The sequence below is a fragment of the Heteronotia binoei genome, chromosome 20, assembly GCF_032191835.1.
Source record: "Heteronotia binoei isolate CCM8104 ecotype False Entrance Well chromosome 20, APGP_CSIRO_Hbin_v1, whole genome shotgun sequence".
In the NCBI taxonomy this organism is placed as follows: Eukaryota; Metazoa; Chordata; class Lepidosauria; order Squamata; family Gekkonidae; genus Heteronotia; species Heteronotia binoei.
Window position 1 is genome coordinate 9,979,079 of NC_083242.1, and position 15,785 is coordinate 9,994,863.

Sequence of the window (15,785 nt, forward strand, 5' to 3'; positions counted from 1 at the left end):
GGCTACGGCCAGAAGAACCTAGGTTCAAGGTCTCTGCGCCCTGTTTGGATGTCCGGCTCACACCGAGAGCATTAGAGAAGTGCATCACGCTCTTGGCTGGGTCAAGGCTAATTCAGGCTCCAAATTGCTTCCTGTATATGCAGGATATGTGTCGTAGTCATTCATCAGCAGTTACGCAGCAGCTGGATAAACATATGGTGCAGAGGTTCCATCAGTGGCTATTAGAAGAGGTCCATCAGTAGCTATTAGCTACAGCATATTGATGGAACTCTCTGTCTGGGGTAGTGATGCTCTGTATTCTTGGTGCTTGGTGGGGAGGGCAACAGTGGGAGGGCTTCTAGTGTCCTGGCCCCACTGGTGGACCTCGTGGTGCCACCTGGTTTTTTTTGGCCCCTGTGTGACACAGAGTGTCGGACTAGATGGGCCATTGGGCTGATCCAACATGGCTTCTCTTCTGTTCTTATGTGACACAGAGTGTTGGACTGGATGGTCCATTGGCCTGATCCAACATGGCTTCTCTTATGTTCTTACGTGACACAGAGTGTTGGACTGGAGGGGCCATTGGCCTGATGCAACATGGCTTCTCTTATGTTCTTATGTGACACAGAGTGTTGGACTGGATGGGCCATTGGCCTGATCCAACATGGCTTCTCTTATGTTCTCATGTGACTCAGAGTGTTGGACTGGATGGGCCATTGGCCTGATCCAACAGGGCTTCTCTTATGTTCTTATGTAACACAGAGTGTTGGACTGGATGGGCCACTGGCCTGATCCAGCATGGCTTCTCTTATGTTCTTATGTGACTCAGAGTGTTGGACTGGATGGGCCATTGGCCTGATCCAACATGGCTTCTTATGTTCTTATGTGACACAGAGTGTTGGACTGGATGGGCCATTGGCCTGATCCAGCATGGCTTCTCTTATGTTCTTATGTGACACGGAGTGTTGGACTGGATGGGCCACTGGCCTGATGCAACATGGCTTCTCTTATGTGACACAGAGTGTTGGACTGGATGGGCCATTGGCCTGATCCAGCATGGCTTCTCTTATGTTCTTATGTGACTCAGAGTGTTGGACTGGAGGGGCCATTGGCCTGATCCAGCATGGCTTCTCTTCTGTTCTTACACCTGTCCTCAATGTCAACCCTCATCCAAAGTTGAGTTTTCTTTCTTTTTTTCTTTCTCTCTCCAGCAGCCCTGGGTGAAATCCCCCGTCAGCATGTGCAAGGCATCAGATTTCCAAGGTCAGAGAAGGAAGCCCGCCTCTTTGTTGCTTTGATTTAGCCGTTGTGCTAAGCTGCTTCGCGCGTTCCAGCCAATGCTTCCAGCACAACAAATGCAAACATAGCCCTGAGAGAAAAAGATATGGGGGCACCTCCTTTTTTACTTGGGTCGCTGATAGACAACGACTTTAAAAATCACTTGAAATAATCAAGCTTTGGGGCTTTAGAATGTTCCCTATTCCGAGAGATTGAGAATATCCTTATCAACACCAATGGGGTGGAGTACAAACACTGAGGTCTGGATGCCTGCTGAAGGCTCACTGATTTCCTCTCTCTGGTTTTTCATCTTATCCTGGCCTCACAGGAAGACTGGGAGGACCAATGGCTGGTTCAGTTGAAGGCAGCTTCGTGTGCCATATGTCTTTTGAGTAGGGCCCTGATCCTAGCAAGGGTCCAAGCTTGGCTTCTTCCTCTAGAGTAGGTCTCTGTGATGGAAGAACCCAAGCTGCTAGCTGTCATGAGCCCTGACGAGGAGGAGCTGGAAGGGTTAACAGACCTGGAAGAGTTGCCAGCCAGTTCCTCAGCTGAACAAACAGCAGCTGGCCCATCAATCACTCTCTAGGCACCAGTGTCAGCTATTGACCATCAGTCCCCTCTGAGCTCTCCTCCTCCCATCTCAAGAGTTTGAAGCCGGCTCCAGAAAGAACTTTCAGAGCGAAGACATGAGGCACGCCGATGCTTCAGATCTCTCAGCCCTGAGTTCTAGCAGAGTCACTGCCACCCAAGCTTGGCTTCTTCCTCTAGAGTAGGTCGCTGTGATGGAAGAACCCAAGCTGCTAACTGTCATGAGCCCTGACGAGGAGGAGCTGGAAGGGTTAACAGACCTGGAAGAGTTGCCAGCCAGTTCCTCAGCTGAACAAACAGCAGCTGGCCCATCAATCACTCCCTAGGCACCAGTGTCAGCTATTGACCATCAATCCCCTCCGAGCTCTCCTCCTCCCATCTCAAGAGTTCGAAGCAGGCTCCGGAAAGAACTTTCAGAGCGAAGACATGAGGCACGCCGATGCTTCAGATCTCTCAGCCCTGAGTTCTAGCAGAGTCACTGCCACCCAGGGAGCAGGCTGATTGAGACTCCCATATAGCTCCCACCCAGGACCTGGTAACCTTGTGGAAGCAACAAGTCTATTCTCTGGCTTGCATCCATGCTCCTTCCTGATCCTGACCTGCTTGATTTCCTTGGCACGCTGACCTTGTGGCTTTTGGACATTGACTTCTGATTCCGGTTTGTGATTCTGCATTGGTGACTTGGCTCCTGCTTGACTTCCTGGACTTTGACCTTGAACTGGCTTTGGACTCCTGCCTGCCTGCACCCTGAGAACGTGACACTAGCCATGGACATACGAAGCTGCCTTATGCAGAACCAGAGACGATGACGGAGGAGGAGAAGATTGGATTTATACCCCGCCCTTCACTCGGAGTCTCAGAGCAGCTTACAATCTCCTTTCCCTTTCCTTCCCTACAGACACCCTTTGAGGCAAGGGAGGCGGAGAGATCTCTTTCCAGAACTGTTCTTGAGGGAACAGATCTTTTGAGAACCATGACTGGCCCAAGGTCACTCAGCAGCTGCATGTGGAGGAGTTCTCCCAGATTAGAGTCCACTGACTTAATCACTACACCAGACGGGTGAAGGCACGGGTGGCGGGGGATCAAATTGAATCCAGAACAGAAAAAGGCACGATAAAAAACCTAGTAGAGGGCCAATAGTTAAAACTGCATATATACTTGTTATCAGTGTGCCCTCTAAGCTGAGTCAGCATGAGCGAGCTCACAGATTTTCAGCCTCCAGCTCACACATTTTTGTCCTAGCTCAGAAAAGATGACCGCAGAGCACAATAATTTATGCAGTAGCTCACAACATTAATACCATTCGCTCGTAAGGCAGAATTTTTGCTCATAAGACTCTGCAGCTTAGAGGGAAGATTGCTTGTTATGGTCGTTTTCGCACTCACCTTAATCAGCGGCGACGACCCTCTTCACCGCGCAGGATCTGCACGGATTTTGCACTAATTGCCGCGGAGCACCCGGAAGAGCCGGAAAGTCCCGGCGCTTTTGCGGCGCAAACGGAAACTGCCAAAAACCAGTTTCCGTTTGCGCCGCAAAAGCGCCGGGACTTTCCGGCTCTTCTGGGTGCTCCGCGGCAATTAGTGTGAAATCCGCGCAGATCCTGCACGGTGAAGAGGGTCGTCGCTGCTGATTAAGGTGAGTGCGAAAACGACCTATAAGTAAAAATCAGGGCTTTTTTTGGTAGCAGGAACTCCTTTGCATATTAGGCCACAACCCCTTGATGTAGCTATTCCTCCTGGAGCTTACAGTAGGCCCTGTACTCAGGCCTGTAGCCAGAAAAATTTTGGTGAGGGGGGCCCAGCGGATAAATTTTTAGGTGGTGGGGGGGTCATAAAATGCTGTAGCAGGAGCTGCCACCCCCCCTCCCCTCAACTTCTGTGGCTCCGCGCCCCATTGCCCTCCCCCATGGCACCTCCTCCTCCCTCCCTTCTTCACGCTTTTAAGGCCCAGGGAAGGGGTGGTGAAGCCCTGCTCCAGGCTCTTTAAAAGGCGACCTGCCTGCCCCCGTCGATCGGCTGATCGGCGGGAAAACCGGCACAGAAGGCTGGCTGCTAGGCTCCTCTGCCCCTCTGGCGTGCTCACGATCAGCGCTGGGGGCAGCGGCAGCGAGTGACCCGCAGGAAAAGTGCCGATCGCCGATCGTGAGTGTGCCGGAAGGGCACAGGAGCCGAGCGGCCAGCTGACGGGCAGGGAGGGGGGAAGGTTTAACTTTAAAGAGCCAGAACAGCACTTCGCGGCCCCATCCCTGGGCCTTAAAAGTGTGAAGAAGGGAGAGAGGAGGTGATGCTGCAGGGGGGAGGCGGAGCCACAGAAAAGGAGGGGAGGGGGTGGCAGCTGCTGCAGCAGCTTTACCCGCTGATCAGCGGGGGGAGCCGGCAGAATCTGCCTGGGGTCTCAGCCCAATGGAGGGACCACAGAGCTTTGGGGGGGGGCCGGGGAGCAGCCAGGCCCCCCCCCCAGGCCTCCCTGTGGCTACAGGCCTGACTGTACTAAGAGCCCTGTAAGCTCATGGAGGATTGGCTACATCAGGGGTGGGGGATGGCCTAATATGCAAAGGAGTTCCTGCTACAAAAAAAAGCCCTGGTAAAAATGCATGTATTTATTTTGAGAAGCGTTAAAAACATACAAGGACCCATTGAAAGCCTGGTTTCAAAGCACAAATGACATACAAGGACGAATTATTGTGACCTAACACAGAAGAAGAGAAGAATTGCAGATTTATACCCTGCCCTTCTCTTTGAATGAGAGACTCAGAGCGGCTTACAGTCTCCTACATCTTCTCCCCTGAGAGAGCTCTCACAGTAGCTGCCCTTTCAAGGACAACTCCTACAAGAGCTATGACTGACCCAAGGCCATTCCAGGAACTGCAGGTGGAGGAGTGGGGAATCAAACCCGGTTCTCCCAGATAAGAGTCCACTCACTTAACCATTACACCGAACTGGAAGATATACAAAACCCTAGCAGGGATGTCAAACATGCAGCCCGGGGGCCAGATTAGGCCTCCAGAGAGCTTCTATCAGGCCCATGAGCAAATCTGCTTCTCTCTTTGCTTTGCCAGGCTTGCCAACTGAACAACTTTTACCACTTGTGCATGTGGACTGGACATAGAACTTATTCTTTAGAGGTCTCGGAAACACTCCTGTCTGGTGTCTATTCTCTCGCTTGGGAACATTCCTTTTGTGGTCAGCTATTGACATATTCATATTGGTTGACCTCTGAAGAAGACCTTATTGGGTTGAAACGTGCTAGGTCACAATAATTGGGCCTTGCTTGTATGCAGGGCTTTTTTTAAAAAGAAAAAGCCCAGCAGGAACTCATTTGGATATTAGGCCACACCCCTAACATCGTAATCGTTTCACACAGGGCTTTTTTGTAGAAAAGTTCCAGCAAGGACTCATTTGCATAGTAGGCCACACCTCCTGATGCCAAGCCAGCCGGAACTGCAATCCTGTGCGTTCCTGCTAAAAAAAAACCCTTCTTGCATTGGGCCCTTACATGTTTTTAACTCTTCTCATAATAAATACATGTTCTTTTACTTATAACAAGTATATATGCAGTTTTAACTATTGGCCTTCTACTAGGTTTCTTTCTGGTCTTTTTTCGTTTCTTGATTTATACTGAACTAGACCTGTACTCCGTCAAAGTCAGTATTGTCTATCCGGTATTGGCAGCAACTCTATCGGGTCTCAGGCAGAGGTGTTTCACATCACTTGCTACCTGATAGTTTAACTAGAGATGCCAGGAATTGAACCTAGAACCTTCTGTGTGCAAAGCAGGTGCTCCAGCACTGAGCCACAATCTCTATCCTCATGAAAGTTGGTATCATTTCCATACTACAAGTCAGGGGTGGGATTCTAGGAGGAGCTCCTTTGCATATTAGGCCACACACCTCTGATATAGCCAATCCTGCAAGAGCTTACAAAAAAGAGCCTTGTAAGCTCTTGGAGGATTGGCTACATCAGGGGTGTGGCCTAATATGCAAAGGAGCTCCTGCTAGAATTCCACCCCTGCTGCAAGTGGAAGTATCATCCTTATGAGAACCAGTTTGGTGTAGTGGTTAAGTGCGCGGACTCTTATCTGGGAGAACTGGTTTTGATTCCCCTCTCCTCCACTTGCACCTGCTGGAATGGCCTTGGGTCAGCCATAGCTCTTGCACGAGTTGTCCTTGAAAGGGCAGCTGCTGCAAGAGCCCCCTCAGCCCCGCCCACCTCACAGGGTATTTGTTGTTGGCGGGGAGGAAGATAAAGGAGATTGTGGCAGCTCTGAGACTCTGAGATTCAGAGTATAAGGCAGGATATAAATCCAATATCATATTATTATTTCAAGGCCACTGAAATCTTGCATAAAGAAAACTCGCCCATCGTGGGGGGGGGGGTGGCGTTTGGCTTAACATTACCCAACTTGCTTTTATTTTTATGTATCGCAAGGGTTTGCATTAAAAAAAAAAGTTTATGGGCTCATGTTTGAAAGTTTTGGGCAGGCAAGAGTTACTTTAAGAAAGAATTTGAATGAGAGTATCATCTTGAGAAATCATGCCCTAAGCGGCTTGCTCATTCCTAGGACCCTTGGTGGGGGGGATAATAAAGAGGATAGTGTGGGATAAGATCAGCAAGCAGAAAAGGTCTTTCTGGGGTCATTGAGCAGAAAAAAAGAAGGACAATGCCTAGTGGATGTGCGGGGAAGGTCAGCCGACATCCAGTAACAATCACACGTGTTAGAAATCTTGTTTGCACAAAAGAATTTCCATCCGAGCAAACCGTAATGCCAATATCTCGGGTGCCGCTCGTCTGAGTTGATCTGTTTCTTTCATTCGTGAGCCCAGCAGTCCGAGGCTGCGAGGAGGAACGGGTCGAGGCCAGCAGCTGCCACACGGATACCAGCTCCTCTAATCCCATTTCCATCACTAACTCGGCGGGCAGTTGCGAAGTCGGCAAAATCGTAAGGAATCCACGGGGCATCCCCTACCGTCGTATGAAATAGTTTTATCCGGCCACCATTCTTGTGTCGATGACCCCAATTGTTTTCCCAGCCAAACTTAATCCTTGTAATGTCTTTTTTATTAGAGCGTTCTTATCCTTTTACTTCTTCTTAACAAGAAAAGTACCTTCTTGCTGAGTTACATTTATTTTCGAGATATTTCAGCAGGGTTTGCGCGGTGCCCCTCGTTCTCTCTGTTGGACGAGGGGCTGAGGCTCTCGTTGCCGCATTGCAATTGATTATCTTCTAGTAGAATATTTAAAATCCCTGCCGGGTACTTGTGCCCTCTGTAGCCGCAAGCACCAATTGGGTCAGGGAGAGGAGGCTGCTGGCAGCTATGGGTTTCGGTGCATGCCAGCCAATCCATTTCTCCGTTGCCCAGCTGTGTGCCAATAATCTTCCCAAGGTAGATATCCCATTATATTCAGTGTGATCACTGACCCAGCAGGTGTGGCTAGATAGAGTGAGGATGCTCTTGTGGAGTGTGAATAAAAGGCCTGGCTAGGAACGGAAACGCCTTGCCAGAAGACTGTAAGAAATGCTGGCCCCAGGAATTTTTAAAATCATTTCCTTTCAGTAGCTAGAGGGAAAGATTGCTTGCAATAGGCATGAATGCCAGGCTGCTGGGATTTCTCTGCAATGCAGAATTTGTGCTGATTTTGCTTTTTTTGGGGGGGGGGGGGGTGCTACTTTTGATTTTTAGGAAAGGATAATTATGAAGTCGTGTCTTGGACTTGGGTTCAAATCCCCATGCAGCAATGGTGCGGCCTTTGTGGGAGGGGGAATCTTTACTGCTTGGATTCATTTGCAAATTGCAAAATTGCAGATGAGTTCTTGGGAAGTTTAAGCCTCCCTCTCTCACACTTCATTCTCCCAACCTGAATCAGCCACAGGAACTGCTATTTGCCCCACTGAAATGACATTGGGGCGGACCATCATTTCTGGGGCCCCTGATAATTTGATCTGTGAGCTGTATACACTCCCTAGCTTGAAATATTTTATGAATCAGTCTTTCCTGTATTCTCTGGCGATCTTGGAATGTATTCATCTTGACACGTAGAGCCTCTGGATTTGAAGTGACTGTCTTTCTTTGTTTCTTGTTTTTTGGAAAAAAGCAAACGCTTCGAAATCGCAACCACAGCATTATGTCCACGACCCCAGAGCCGCCAGGGAACGATTCCATAGTCCGTCGATGCAAAGAAGATGCGCCCCCTAGCAGGTAGGTGCAACTGGAGTAATCCAGAATGTTCTACAGGGTTCCAGAATTCAGTGCAGTCTTGGTTGTTGTGGAAGGTCAAGGCCGAAGCCTGCACAAGCAAGCTGAATTTCCAGAAGAACAGCCATGTCCGTAGCACAAGCGAGAGAGACAGAATGTTGAGGGCAGCGGGCCGTTGAGAGAACTGGCCTGGTCATTCCCCTAATAGAATCTGAGCAAGGGAAATGAGACTGGAAATTTCCAAATTGTGTATTCTCCCCACTCGTGGCGATTCTTCACCCATCTCCAGCTTGTTACCTGACTTCCCTCTCAAAGCAAAGTTGAATATCATCTCGCTTGGTAGGGAAACGGGGCCACCCACAGACAAGGGAGAGGCCTCTGTATACTCAAGGGATGCTCCTAGTACGCAGACAACTATAAATTTGTGGCATTAATGAAAAGGCATTGTTGAGCATCCTGATGAGGACTGAGCATGCTCACTGCTTACCAGCAAGCATGGAATGTTGAGGGCATGTTGAGCCTCAGGACAAAGGGGAAGAAAACAAAAACCAGTGAATTGGGGAAAGATCCAGGATCACCTGGCCTCCCTGTTGTCCTTTGAAGCTGGACAGGCTATGTGATTTCATACAATATTTGGGTTGGAGGGGGTCTGTAGCGTACGGGGAGTGGGAGGAATCTTTGGCTGGATTCCTGTAACAATTCTCAACAGTCCCACCAACAAATTACCTGCTCAAGACTCAGTGGTCGTGGACAGTGTCGTCAGGTCGCAACTGACTTATGGTGACCCAGTAGGGTTTTCAAGGCAAGGAAAGTTCAGAGGTGGGTGGCCATTGCCTGCCTATGCACAGCGATCCTTGGAAGTCCCCTGTGCAAGCACCAGTCATTTCCGACTCTGGGGTGACGTTGCTTTCACAACGTTTTCATGGCAGAGTTTTTACGGGGTGGTTTTGCCATTGCCTTCCCCAGTCATCTACACTTTCCCCCCAGCAAGCTGGGTCCTCGTTTGACTGACCTCGGAAGGATGGAAGGCTGAGTCAATCTCGAGCCAGCTATCTGAAAACTCAGCTTCTGCCGGGGATCGAACTCAGGTCGTGAGCAGAGGGCTCCGACTGCAGTACTGCAGCTTTACCACTCTGCACCATGGGGCCGCTCTACAAGCCCTCAGATCTGGGATAATTCTGTGCCTTGAGAGGAAGAGGAAATGATGCAAAACGGGTAATGGGTGAGAGGCAGAGCAGGCTGCGGCAAGCAGGACGGAAGACCGAAAGCAAAGCCTGGCATGAGGTTAAGGGAAGCCATGACAAACCTATGCAGAAAAATTCTGTTGGATGAGTGTCCAACGTATTCTTGCTGTCGGTTTACCTGAACGAGCATCCAGCTTATTCTTGCTGTTGGTTTACTAGTAGCTCTTTCTTTTCTCGTTTTGTTTTCCACCTAAGTGACCTGTGCATACTTCCAGTGAATTATTTCAGTCAACAAACACCTCTGATGCAAATCCCTTCCCTTCCCCAGCCCAACATTCTCGTTCATTGTTACCTGCACAAACTTTCCATAGGCGGCTGTGGACTGACCTGGTTGCATTTTTCAATATTAAAATGGTTTCCCGTGCTAGGGAAAGCATATATCGGAACTGAATAAAGGTACAAGTCTGGATTCTGACTCGGGTTGACCTAGGCTAGGCTGATCCAGTTTGGTGCAGAGGTTAAGTGTGCAGACTCTTATCTGGGAGAACCAGGGTTGATTCCCCACTTGCAGCTGCTGAATGGCCTTGGGTTAGCCATCACTCTCACACAGTTGTCCTTGAAAGGACAGATGTTGTGAGAGCTCTCTCAGCCTCACCCTCCTCACAGGGCTTACAGTAGGCCCTGTGTGAAGAGGATTGGCTACATCAGACTGAACTGTTTCGGATGGCATATGACATCTAATGGGAGAGGGCTGCCACCACATCTGGATCTACTGCACTTTAGTACTAACTGCCTAGGATCTGTACGCGTCGAGAAAGGAAAATATTATATGATCTGCCTGAAGTAGCACCATTGCAATTTATTTGGTTGTTTTATTGTTTTAATATTGCTTATTGTTTGTTGTGTATTTTATGTTGTTAGCCGCCTTGAGTCTGCATAGAATGGGCAGGATAGAAATATAACATACATACATACATATGTTTGCTACCTTCTTTGGCAGTTCATTCCACATCTTAATAACTCTTTGGGTGAAAAAGTCCTTCCTTTGAGCTATTCTAAGCCAGGGTTGTTTTCTTTAGCAGGAACTCCTTTGCCTATTAGCCCACACCCCCCTGATGTAGCCAATCCTCCAGGAGCTTACTGGGCCTACTGTAAGCTCCAGGAGGATTGGCTACATCAGGGGTGTGTGGCCTAATAGGCAAAGGAGCTCCTGCTACAAAAAAATGCCCTGTAGGCTAAACCTACTGCTCATTAAACGCTTGTGTTGTGAGAAAGGGAGAAATATACTTCTTTCTCTACCTTCTCTATCCCGTGCATAATTTTGTAAGGTCTGTAGCCCTGCTGGATCAGACCGGGGCAGGGCGGGGGGGAGGTACACACATGCCCTTAGTTATGTCTCATTGGTGTTCCCGCATCAAACAGGGTCTGCAAGTTTTTCAGAGCATGTAAAAAAAAACAACCAACACCTTCACTTCCTACAAGGCTGGAAGTGGGGTCACTTTGAGCCAAGCAGGCCATAAAACAGCCTCTAGTTTGGTCCTACGTGAGTTGGAAAGGGAAACTGGACATTATTCAGTGGCTGTCTTAATTTCTCCTCTGCCGTGATATTATTATACAGTTTCTAGGTGCATTATTGGCACAAGACCCTCCGTGGGGGAAAAAACCTGTATAAAAGTGTCGAGACATTTTTTTTGCTGTGGTATTTGACAAGGTGACCGGAGTCCCTCCATTCTTCTTCTGCCGGCGCTGCGTCTGAGAGACTTTCCTTAGACAGGTGTATCGCCTCCAGTGACCCGGTGACATTTTGCAGGCATTGTGGTTTCGAAAGCGCTCCTCCGAATAGACCAGGCCTCCTGTGGGCAGCTTCCCATATGAACCCCAGAGAGCACTGAGGTCAGCCGGAAAAAACTTGTTGACTACTCCCAGACCGAGAGAGGTGAAGCTGCAATGTACCCGTAACCGGGCCTTCTCCTCTGTAGCCCCGGACCTATGGAACCAACTTCCAGAGGAAATGCGGGCCCTGCGGGATCTTGAACAATTCCGCAGGGCCTGCAAGACCTTCCTCTTCCGACTGGCTTTCGCTGACGAAGAAAGAAATTGCTAATGATAACCGCCATCATAAAAGAACAAATAGCAATAGCACTTTTACTAATTTAATTAATTAATTTTAAACTTAATCAGAATTTTAATGTCTAAATGTAATTTGTTTTCTTTGCCTTTTTTGCATAGTTGAAATTTAAATGATGCTGTTAGCCGCCCTGAGCCTGCTCCGGCGGGGAGGGCGGGATACAAATAAAATTATCTATCTATCTTCCCGAAACGCTGCTAAGTTAAGAGACGGAAAGTAACGAGAGCAGAACGTGAACTCGTTCAGGGCGGCCAAGGGAGAATCTCCTGACATCTCTTCCAGGCCCTGAGTGTTCTTCGCCACTCCCTCCTCTGCGTCTCTCTCTGGCTGTTCCTTCTCTTGTCCTGTCAGCAACTCTTCTTCAATCACACGCTGCGCTCTGATGGCTCGGGCTGTCGGCACCGTCTTGCACTTGCTGCCTCGAGACACCTTTGCTTTGCCTCGACGTCTGCCGGCTGCTGAAGACTAGGATGTGAGCGGGAGGGAGAAAATGACTTTCTTTCCTTTGTTTCAGCCTGACTGAAGAAGACAATGACAGTTTCATCTACGACGTGTCGGAGCTGGAAGGTAAGGGCTCGGAGAGGAGAAGGCCGCTGTGAGCACTGTCATCCGGTGGATGGAGATGTTGAAGCAGAAGTCCTCTTGGGATTGGGTGTTCCCTGCGCTTCCTGCTGCTGAGTCGTGGTAGGAAGTGGAAGGCAGGATCTTGACAGCAGTTGGAGCGCTGCAGTAAGAGTGCATGGTTCGAATCTCTTCCCTGCCGTGACCTTGTTTAGGCATGTCTCTTGGCCAGAGTTCCTCCCCCCCCCCCCACCATCGGCAAGATGGAAACGATCTTCCAGTCCTACGGGCTGCAAGAAGAGCTGCAGAGATAATGTATGTAGGACATATTGAGCAATTTAGAATGCAAGCCCTTTTGGGGCAGAGATTGGTCACCTGGTGTTCTGAATGGGCATGTTTGGATTGGGCCCTGTTGGTCCAGATTCATGGATCGGCAAAATGGCACCCGCTGATATGTTTTCTGCGTCCATTTCCTCTTTCTCTAAAGCAAAGAGCCAATCTTGGCTTTCCTCTGTTTCATTGGAGTTGGCGATGCTTTAGAAAAGCCCACAAAGTACCATCTTTGGGTCAGCAGGAAGCACCCATTTGGAAATGGGTAGTACTTAGGAGGACGCTTGGGTTGGAACCTACCAACATTTAATGAATGACCGCATCCCCAATGGCAGCCATTTTGTGGTTGGTTACACCCCTTGACTGATAGCAGTTGGTACCTGTTATCCAGGGCTTTTTTTGTAGCAGGAACTCCTTTGCATATTAGGGCACACACCCCTGAGGTAGCCAATCCTCCTGGAGCTTATAGTAGGCCTTGTACTAAGAGTCCTGTAAGCTCTTGGGGGATTGGCTACCTCAGGGGTGTGTGGCCTAAAATGCAAAGGAGTTCCTGCTACAAAAAAAGCCCTGCTGTTATTTCTCCTCAGAATACCAAAAGTGCCCACAGGCTCGATCAGTTTGGGAATTCTCACTCTGGACTTGCAAACTAGCCTTATGAGCAGTATAGCTCAACAACTGGCTGAATGCATTCCCCTCCTCTGAATACCAGGAATAATCCAATACACTGATATTGTGAGCCATTTTTGTTTGTCTCTCACTTTGGCTCTTCCTACTGGGGAGCCTTGTAGAGAACAAGAAACAAACATCCTTTCTTCTTTTTTTCCAGATGAGTTTCATGACAGGTACTCGTACGGACCCGCCTCACTGCCATCTTCCACGTCTTCCCACCAGTCAGAGGGCCTAGATCTGGAGCAAGTCAACTCCATTTTCAGGAAATTCTCCCTGGAGAGGTATTTAATGGGGCTGGGGCTGCTGGATGAGGTGTGAACTTGAGGCCTGACCATACAATTGACAGGATGAGGTGGTCGGCCTTGCCTTCCATTGGACTACTTCAGGCAGATAAGCGGGGGCCCCGAGTATGAAAGCTCTCTACCGCAATAAAAATCTACAAGCATTTGGGAAGCTATAAGATCAGGGAGATGGGTTCTGTATAGTTTTTCTCCCTGCCTTGCTAGTTTTCTATGTTTTTTTGGTGTGGAGGCAGGGGTGGGGTGAGCATTTAAACACGCAGCCCACGTTAACAGCCTGAAGTAGTACTGTCCTAAAAAAATCTGCATTTCCTGTTTCTGCCATTCGGGTAGACTGGCTATAATGGAGGGCACAGCCTTTTAGGGGCACGGGAACAGTTTACAGCAGAGGTCTCCAACCTTTTTGAACAGGAGGGCACCTTTGGAATTTTGGCACCACATACTGGGAGCAGCCACAAAATGGCTGCTGCAGGAGGTGGAGCCAGTCACAAAATGGCTGCTACATAGGGTTGCCGGGTCCAACTCAGGAAATACCTTTGAGGATGGAGTCTGGAGGCATTGGGGGTAGTGCCTGAAGACTCTCTCATTCCCTAGAATAAATAAATAAAAATACAGCAGCACAGTTCCCCTGAACACAGTCTTCATTTCCTCATCCTCTTTTTTTGCCTTCAAAGGGTTCCCCAGCAACTGCACTTCCATTAAATGAAAGTGTAATTTGTCATACCCCCACAAGTCCCTTGTCAGGCTTTGGTAGCATTTCCAAGCAAAGCTTTATCAAGGGACACACACACACACATGGAGCAGCCAAAATAAAGCAAACAGTTTGCAAGCTTAAACTTTTGTGATCTCGCTGGGGCAATGGTATAAATTGCTTTACTCATGGGAGCTGCTGAATGTAACAGCTTCATTTCAGCCAACTTCTTCAGACTAACACAGGGAAATGAAAGTAAAGAAGAGAGCAGTCTAAGGGATGGAGTTTTCCTCCATCCCATAATCAGGTTCTAGTTAACTCTTTACTATCCCTTTTATTATACCACAGGACTTCTAAATCAAATGCAAAACAGAGGAGCTCTGCTCTCTTCTCTCTCACGCACTTCACACACTCACTGGGAAGAGCCACGGGGCTTTGCGTGCTTGCCCCTTTCCATGTAGCTTTCTCCCGCTGAAGTTTAAAGGCGTACACACATCCCCAAACACAAGCAGTTAGATTGTAAATGTCCTTCCCAGATTTAAAGGCACGTCATGGGTGTTGGGGCGGGGCTTCCATCTGCCGGCCAGCTGGTCAGGGGCAAAGAGGAGCCTGAAGAATTGGGGGATCCCTCACCCAGATCTGGGGGCTGGCAAGCCTGCTGGCTGCAGGAGGCAGAGCCAGTCACAAAAGCCCCATCTGGCCCCATCCGCTTTCTACAAATACCAGAAAAGGTGTTGGTGGGTGCAATGGAGCTCACGGGTGCCATGTTGGGGACTCCTGCTTTCCAGCAACAGATTGGACTTCCAGGCAGACTTGTGAGGGTTACCCTCCAGCACCCAAGGAAGAGTGTTCTCCTATGCGTACTTAAAGAGGTCAAGCCCAGCTTCAAACCCAAGTTGTTCTCTGTGGTCTTCCTCTCCTTCTCCCTTATTCCAGCCTGCTGCACTCTCATTTTAAAATGCAGGAGGGACTTCAGACAAATTCGGGAGAACATCCTTCTTTCTAAGACTTGCAATCCCTTCCCTCGATGCAGGCCATTCCGTCCTTCGGTGACAAACATCGGCCGCCTCCGCAACACGTGCCACGCCGTCCAGCACATCATTCTGAACGGAGACAGCCTGAGTTCGGAGATCTCTGTGTTGGGGGGCAACATAAAAGGCAGCTTTGTCAACTCGGTCAAACCGGGATCCTCAGCAGAGAAAGCGGGCTTCCGGGAGGGGCACCAGCTGCTTTTGGTGAGACCTCGGCTTTAAGGGACTGTTGGGTGGCTCATTGGGACCCTCAACCCCACTCAACCTTTCCTCCTTCTGAACACATCCATTGTTGCTGTCAAAGACCCTTATGCCTTAGAACTAATTGTTGCTGGTGTGTTGTCGCAGTCAAAGGCCCTTACTGCTCAAATCTAAGTGTTGCTGGTGTGTTGCTGTAGTCAAAGACTTTTACTGCTCAAATCTAATTGTTGCTGGTGTGTTGCTGTAGTCAAAGACCTTTACTGCTCAGATCTAATTGTTGCTGGTATGTTGCTGTAGTCAAAGACCTTTACTGCTCAAATCTAATTGTTGCTGGTGTGTTGCTGTAGTCAAAGACCTTTACTGCTCAAATCTAATTGTTGTTGGTGTGTTGCTGTAGTCAAAGACCTTTACTGCTCAAATCTAATTGTTGCTGGCGTGTTGCTGTAGTCCAAGATCCTTACTGCTCACATCTAATTGTTGCTGGTGTGTTACATTGCCTCTCATAGTAGCTCTGTTCACACAACCTTTAGCAGTCCTTGTTGGTTAGTAGCAAGAGACCTGTTGTTAGTACAGCTGAGCATGCAGATAGAGGGTCTGTATGCTGCTAAGGTGCCTGGTGGGTCGAATGATGATCTTTGGAGAAATACATGCTG

At 49.0% G+C, this 15,785-nt stretch overlaps 1 protein-coding gene across 1 annotated transcript in view; it reads left to right on the forward strand.

Annotated features, from left to right (window-relative positions):
• CARD11 (caspase recruitment domain family member 11) overlaps nt 1-15,785 on the forward strand; it is a 78,360-nt gene that overhangs the window by 19,928 nt on the left and 42,647 nt on the right. The window contains exons 9-14 of the mRNA XM_060260863.1: nt 1,191-1,242; nt 6,668-6,783; nt 7,938-8,041; nt 11,865-11,917; nt 13,068-13,191; nt 14,934-15,135. Coding sequence (XP_060116846.1) covers nt 1,191-1,242; nt 6,668-6,783; nt 7,938-8,041; nt 11,865-11,917; nt 13,068-13,191; nt 14,934-15,135 — 651 coding nt within the window. The remainder of the gene's footprint in view (nt 1-1,190; nt 1,243-6,667; nt 6,784-7,937; nt 8,042-11,864; nt 11,918-13,067; nt 13,192-14,933; nt 15,136-15,785) is intronic.